The sequence below is a fragment of the Oncorhynchus kisutch genome, linkage group LG29 (genome assembly GCF_002021735.2).
Source record: "Oncorhynchus kisutch isolate 150728-3 linkage group LG29, Okis_V2, whole genome shotgun sequence".
Classification (NCBI taxonomy): Eukaryota; Metazoa; Chordata; class Actinopteri; order Salmoniformes; family Salmonidae; genus Oncorhynchus; species Oncorhynchus kisutch.
Genome location: NC_034202.2, coordinates 9,360,637 through 9,368,522, shown reverse-complemented (window position 1 = coordinate 9,368,522; position 7,886 = coordinate 9,360,637). Strand labels below are relative to the sequence as shown.

At 45.0% G+C, this 7,886-nt stretch overlaps 1 protein-coding gene across 1 annotated transcript; it reads left to right on the top strand.

Moving 5' to 3' along the window:
• On the top strand, positions 1-7,248 carry LOC109874003 (arrestin domain-containing protein 3). Its single transcript, XM_020465738.2, has 8 exons — positions 1-581; positions 4,059-4,140; positions 4,286-4,433; positions 4,884-4,986; positions 5,200-5,456; positions 5,646-5,790; positions 5,878-6,032; positions 6,137-7,248. The coding sequence occupies exons 1-8, from the start codon at positions 302-304 to the stop codon at positions 6,248-6,250; spliced, it is 1,284 nt and encodes a 427-aa protein (XP_020321327.1). The 5' UTR covers positions 1-301; the 3' UTR covers positions 6,251-7,248.
• The last annotated feature ends 638 nt before the right edge of the window (positions 7,249-7,886 follow it).

The window sequence follows — 7,886 nt, the reverse complement described above, 5'->3', positions numbered from 1 at the left end:
CACACATGCGATTTGGTTCCCGACATTCACCAAAAAGATCCGTTCAAAACGAGTCGTTAATTCGCGAACGACCAATCACTAGATCACACTAGAAAGCAGAGGACACATTAGAAAGGCTCTACTGGGAGGATGCGAGGAGCTACCAGCCACTGTTACCGCTGACACACACATACGAACCGCCAGCGAGAGGACCACTGACCCAGCCCGTAGGGCGCAGCCTCTATGCTGGGCAATAGAGTGGCCGTGGGTGGTGTGTGTGTGGATTTCTAAATGATTTCTTATACGCTATTTCTCTAACACCATGGTGCTGGGCAAGGTGAAGACTTTAGCCGTCTGCTTCGACTATCTCAACGACAACAATGTTCCCGTTTACTCCGGTGGTGATTCGGTATCCGGGAGGGTGATCATCGAAGTCGCAGGCGAGGTTCGCGTCAAAACGCTGAACATAACCGCCAGAGGAGTAGCCAAGGTGCGGTGGACAGAGTCCCGCAACGCTGGGGCCAACACTGCCTACACTCAGAATTACACCGAGGAGGTGGAATACTTAAACCATAGCGACACGTTAATAGGAGAGGAGAGAGGTAAGGGACAACCACATCATAATTACCACTCATTCTCACAGAGATGTGTTGGCAACATTTTGAGAGTAGGCTATATGGATAGTGTTGGCCTAGTTCAGGTTGTTCTGAAATAAATGGATAACCTAGAAATATAACACGGTTATACATCACCGGATTCCTGCCATGTTAGGGAGCTCTGCAGTGCCATTGCTGTGGTTATAGGCTACGCCATGTGTAAATTACGAGTGATGGTGGTTTAATTTCACATAAACTGCACAACACACACATCACACATTGATTGGATCAAATGACAAATGTCATGATGTGTGCCCCGTTGATGAGTTCTTTCAGTCAGGTGGGATAGTGGTCCTGATGCGACCAGATAGTCCTGGTGTAACGCATAGGTTTTCCTCGTCCAATTTAGTCGGTTTAATAACGCATGATGGGACATAAATATTAAATATATTTATGTTTTATAGTGACACATTACAATTTATGTAGATTCTACAGTAGTTGTGTTTTTTATTCAGATTTAACAGTCATAACAAGTTGTTAACGCCTTCTTTGCGTTTTTATGTGGCGAGGGAAGAAACCGTAGAATTTAGTCCGAATGTGACCTTGATTGGGCCAATCTAACCGAAAGCGGTGAAGTTTGAATATTTTCGACGTTTTATGACTGTTTAAGTTGTACAGTTTTATCAGGAACATTCTTTCGCTGATAACATCCTGAAGTTTACTCCCTTTGTTAGAAGCGGTTCAAACCTGTTCACAAACTGGCTGAGGGACTCACGGGGGGAGACAGACCTCTGTCGCCTCTGATTGGTCTGAACTCCCACGTGTATATTGGATGACGTCGTTGCGTCTGAGGAAATGACCATTCGAAAGCATGCAAATTTGTCATTAATTTGCTGTTATTACATTTCCATAGTGTACTGTAAAACGAATATATATATATATATATATATTGCCTAAAAATACACAGGCCTTTCCTCATAAAGTAATTGATATGTTACAACAATTACAGTAGTACTGAGGTTGAGGCTGAGGTTCAGTTTCAGTCTATAACAACAGTCCCAGTGATATTTGCATAATAGCTGTTCTAGTGGGACATGTAAACTGATACAGCTAGGATTAATTCAGCATCTTTACTGGGCATAACAACACCAAGAGATTTGAAGGAAAAACTATCCCATGGTTATTAGTATACACCCGTAATAAAAATACACTCTTGACATAAGACAGCAAGACAAACATATATGGCAGAGTAAGTTCCTATCTCATAATTAGGACAGTAAATGCACCTCTGTGTGGGCGAATCAGGCTGTCGTTGCCAGGGTGATGTCTGAGAGCTGAAGCAATATTTTCTCCAGAGCAATTGTATCCACTACAATATACCATCGCCAAGACCTCCAGCAGAAGATTGGCTGCCTTCTCGGCAGCTCACCGAACCTACCGGTACCCTAAATTCAGAATAGCCTTTACGAAAACAACGTTAATCGGTAGGGTTCCTTACAGATGTAGGATCTTCGTTTGATCACCGTCTTGAAGGAGGACCTTCCTGCAATGCAGGACAGTTTTTACTTTTGATGTATTTGAGGTTTCAAAGGGCATCTGAAGTTTGTAATTTCCACTTTGAAATTTCAGACTTGATTTTCCCTTGTGAACCAAATGTATCAACCCCTACCAAAAAATGTCTATTCATTATAATCCACATAATCATTTGCATTTCCTGTTGCTGCCGGGTTGTTTTCAGATGTAGCAACCTGGCTCAAAATAAGATCCTAAATCTGTATGTAGCTGGCTGGTAAATGATGTCATGTATGTGCTGATTATCTGTTTACCTCAGAGGTGTGCAACAGATTTGAACTGGAAAGCTACATGGTGTGTAGGCTTGTGTTCCAGGCCCACACTAACTCACCCTATTGGACTAATTGTGGTCTAAATAGTACATCTGTGCAATGCAGGACATTTTACATTTGTAGCGTATTTGAAGTGAAAAGGCTTCTGAAGTTTGTCATTTCCACGTTGACATTTCAGACTTTATTTTCCCTTGTACTGATCCCGGGAAAGAAATGTAAATAAATAACGATCCATATAATAATTCACATTTCCTGTTGCTGCAGGATTACTTTCCTGCTGTAGCAATCTGGCTCAAATTAAGAGCCTACATCTGTAGACCCAGGTGTGTTAGTGCTGGGCTGTAGCTCTCCTGGACCAAAGCTGCCTGCCGGCTACACTGCTCACTCGGTGTTGAAGTACAGTGCATTCGGAAATTATTCAGACCCCTTCACTTTTTTCCACATTTTGTTACGTTACAGCCATATTCTAAAATTCATTGAATAAATGTTTTTCCTCGTCAATCTACCCCATAATGACAAAGCAAAAACGTGTTTTTGGACATTTTTGCAAGTGTTTATTCGTTTTCCTAGTTTTTGTGGCACTGTAATATCCCTCATTGATGCTGTGTGTTGATTGATTGCCTCTTGATGAATTTGTCAAATAAAACATGCTGTTGGTTTTTTAATAAAGATGCGTGAATGTACCTGCTCTCGAGTCCCTCTTTATTTACCTCAGATACTACAGTCCATCTCTGTTGGCTCTCTGTTTTGTCTGTGAGAATAACATGGCTGCTTCTACCGCTGCATGGCATGAGGGTTTTTTGGTGAAATCTCTCCCCCTCTGTCTCTCCCTCCCTTTCTCTTTCCCTCCTCCCTGTATATTGCTCCCTGTCTCTGTTCCCTGTTTCTTTCTGTCTCTCCATCCTCCCGTATTGCAGAACACATGGTCTTTCATAAAGGGCCCTAGTCGAGGGGCGGGACCAGGTTAGCTCTGTTCCAATGGGATGCCGAGTAGTAATGTGTCTGTTGGAGTAGCCGGCTGAAAATCCACTGCTCATTCTGGTTCATACCGGTATGCGCCTGCTCTCCTCACTCTGCCGGTGTGACTTGACAACCACACACACAATGTTCTCTACACACACACACACACACACACACACACATAATGTTCTCTGCTGACAAGATAACATGCGGGAGTGTCGAGGTGGCAGGAAACAGATCTATACACACATCAACATAAACATTTATCGATGACATGTAGATTGAGGAAGTGAAAGGGGATTCGTGCTTCCTCTGCCTGGGTGTGTCTTCTCCGCTCTGTACTGTCTGAAATGTTCATGGATTAAATTAAATGACATTTTGTATTTCACGCATCGATGACATGACTGGGTAATATTGAAATGTAATACAATGACTGGGTTGTATGTGCTATAAAGTACTTTTCTACGTGTCAAAGTATTTTTTTTTAATGTGTCGTACATCATTTATTACTGGATTTATTATCTTGGTGTTGCCTTGGACTGAGGCACTTGAAAGCACTAGGCAACTTGAAATCGCAACATGATACAATGAAATGATGGGTGCGTGTCTATGCGTGTGTACACTGGGTGTGTGTGTGCGTCAGGTATGGTATTTGGAATCTTGTTCTCCTGTGTTTCAGATGAAGACAGTCCAGAGGAGGCCCTGACTGTTCTCAACACAGGATTACACGAGTTCGCGTTCAGCTTCCTGCTACCACAGATGTACGTAACAGATGGACACACACAAACCTATAACAGCCATAACATAAATCCAGAACCCAAATATGGAATCATATCTAAAGATAGACCTGTAAGAAGTCTAATCCTATGAACCAATTTCCTCTCTCCCCTCGTCCCCCTCTCTCAGGCCCCTGGCCACGTCATTTGAAGGGAAGCATGGCAGTGTGAGGTACTGGGTGAGAGCAGAGCTCTACAGACCATGGCTGCTGCCTGTCAGAGTCAAGAAAGAGTTCACTGTCTTTGAACACATTGATATCAACACACCACTGCTACTGGTGAGGAATACACACAATTCAAATGGGGACACACAATTCAGTCCCATTCAAAATCCTATTTTCCCTAACCCCTAACCCGTAAAATTCTCCTAACCCAAAAAACCTAACCCTAGCTCCTAACCCTAAACCTAGCTCCTAAACGTAACCCTAGCTCCTAAACGTAACCCTAGCTCATAACCTTAAACCTAAACCTAGCTCCTGACCCTAAAACAAACCCTAAACCTAATTCTACCCTTAACCCTAAACCACCTAGAAATAGCATTTGACCTTGTGGGAACAAACAAAATGTTCCCACGTGTACACACACACACACACACACACACACACACACACACACACACACACACACACACACACACACACACACACACACACACACACACACACACACACACACACACACAAGCTGTCACACAGGGCAATTTGTGACTGCCATTTCTGTGTGTATAGGCCCCTCAAGCTGGCACTAAGGACAAGACCCTGTGTTGCTGGTTCTGTGCCTCAGGACCCATCTCACTCAGCGCCAAGATAGAGAGGAAAGGATACACACCAGGTGAGAAACACCTGATTGGCTAATGATGATTTCCGCTCAATCTAACCACACACTGCTCAGAATGTTTCACAACACAACATGCTCAAACCCCAGAGGGAACGTACAGCACTGCAGATATAAATACTGCGCTGAGAGGTATTCTCAGGACACCACACACAGTCCCCATACTCACACCCCCCATCTCAGCCTTTTTCTCCTCTCCTCCTCTCTTAGGTGAGTCCCTCCAGATCTTTGCGGAGGTGGAGAACTGTTCGTCCAGGGTGGTGGTGCCCAAGGCAGCGCTGTGCCAGACCCAGACCTACTTCGCTAAGGGCAAGGCTCGACAGCTCCAGCAGCAGGTGGCGGCCCTGCGTGGGGACACCCTGTCCCAGGGGAAGAGCCAGAGCTGGGACGGAAAACTGCTCCACATACCCCCGGTCTCCCCATCCATCCTGGACTGTCCACTCATTAGAGTGGAGTACTCACTGATGGTGAGGAATGATAATAAACATAGTATAGTTGATATGGTAATACATGTGTTAATATGGGAGAATATGAAATAAATAAATACCTCCTAAAATCTAACCGGTTTAGCAGGTACTTTCCAGTTATGTATAGTATTGTAAAAGTTAGTGCATCAAAATGTGGGCTGTAAATAAGATAATATCCATCTCTCTCAGGTGTATGTGGACATCCCTGGGGGGTTGAACCTGTCTCTGTCATTGCCGTTGGTGATAGGGACCATCCCCCTCCACGCATTCACCAGTCGAACCAGCAGCATCAGCAGCTACTGTTGTACCGTCAGCTGGCCGGAGAGACCTGAGGGTACGACATATACCTGTGTGTGTGTGGAGTGTGTGTACTGTGTGTGTGTTCTCCCATGTTAATTGCATGTCGTGTGTGTTTTCACAGCTCCCCCCAGCTACAGTGACCTGGCGGTGACAGAGGAGCAGAGGCGAGGCTGTCTGGAGCGCTGTGAAGGGTCAGAGGTCAACCAAGAGGGCCAGGGAACGCTGCAAGCTTACATCACAGAGTTCAGATTCCAGCCCCCACCTCTCTACTCCGAGGTACACTCACCCACACGCAGATGCACACACACACCACGCATGCACGTACATACATACACAGTATTGTAGGTCAAACTGGCCTAATCTCTCTCGGTGTTCCTCAGGTTGACCCTAACCCAGAGCCGAGCTCTGGAGGTCAGGAGACCCGACCCCTGACCCTCTCGCTGAGGACAACACTGACCTGCTCAGAGCAAACAGGCAACTACACATACAGATGAATCCAACATGGCCACCATTATAGCCCCCTACTGGAGCCAGTCACCTACAGATGGATCCAACATGGCCACTGCTACAGACGCCTGAAGTGGGACCAACATGGCCGTCTCATCCTTAGTTTCCTCAGGATGGGGTCCATTGATGTTAACAGACACAGGGATGTCAGCTGCGAGAGACACTGTGTGGAGAGGCCAGGAGACGCCTCAGTCTGACCAACATGGCGGTTTTCTGCTGGTCAGGATGAACAGATAGTGCCTAGAGCCAGCTTCTGATACATATGACCATTACATGGCACATCTAAGACTAGAAAGGAGAAGAGAGGAAGAAGAAAAGGGAGAGAATCCACTGTTGGACTGTTGGAAACAGTGGTCAGGAATCTCCTCCAGCCTCAGAGTGAATTTTGCACATGCCTTTCTCGTTGTTTGTCTACTTAACTTCCACAGCTTTTCTTCCTCAACGCTCATATATGCTGCAACGTGGCCGTCATTTTCTTACCACCGTTACCACGTAACCCGAAACCGAACAGACTCTTTTAGAACAAACTAGGAAACAAATGAAAATAGATGTTTGTTTTTTTAGAGATGTGTTCATGTGTCTTGGGTCTCTTGACTGGGGTGAAATGCATGGTGAAATGACCAGTGTGTGACAGACGCAGGTGAAGCGCTCACTCCCACTCTGTCTTTCTGGTGTCTTTCCTCACTACACAGATACAGTGCCCTACAAATCACCTGTTTGATTGTAGTATATGGACATATGACACGGAGAGAAGCTCTGTGTCACGTAAGATGGAGAGCAACAGACGGATGTAAAAAAAAAAGGTCAATTGTGGTTTTGAAAACAAAATGAGTCCAACCGAGATTGTAATTCAAAGATTAGCTCTACTTCCAAACTGATACACAGTGCAAAATATTTTTGTATTTGTTGTTTTTCTATGTTTGTGTACGGAAATGACTGCAATCACGATCTTCCTTTGTATGAAATAAAGAAGCCCTTTTGTAGAGACCGTTTCAGTTGTGTATGCCTTAGTTCCGTGGAGGGTTGTTGGGCCCCACTATCACTGTGTCTACACTACATTACGGTTTGGAGAGAGAGCTGTCTGTCCGATCTGCCTCTCATGGGCTCTTGTCTCCCGCCCTCTCTTCCCCTCTATCCGCTCTCTTTCTCCTCCCGCTCTGTCTCCCTCTTTCCATTCCAATGTCTGAGAGACAGACGGGACAAGGGAGCATTGTCTCCTCCAACACGCTCTTTCGCTCTCTTTCTCACGCACACATACATGTACACACACACACACAGCTCTACAGGCAGACAATCCGAAACAGACATGCGTCATGGGTCCCAGGAATGTTCACATTTGTAAGCACTCAAATCAGCCTAGTAAGTATCTTACCGTACACAAAGAGAACAGATGTTGGCTAAGGCTAATTTTAACGACTAACCTAGTTCCATTCTGGGGTCTAGACAGATTCTGTAGTTTAATCTCTGACACTACATCTAATCTGATCTCTATCCATCCATGTTAGCTCTTTACCTCTCTAGCCCCATTTTCTAACATGCATCCTTTGGCTTTGTCCTGATTTTATCCACATTCTGTTTGTGCCCACATTTTCAGACAGGTGTAAACGATTAAAAGACTTTGTC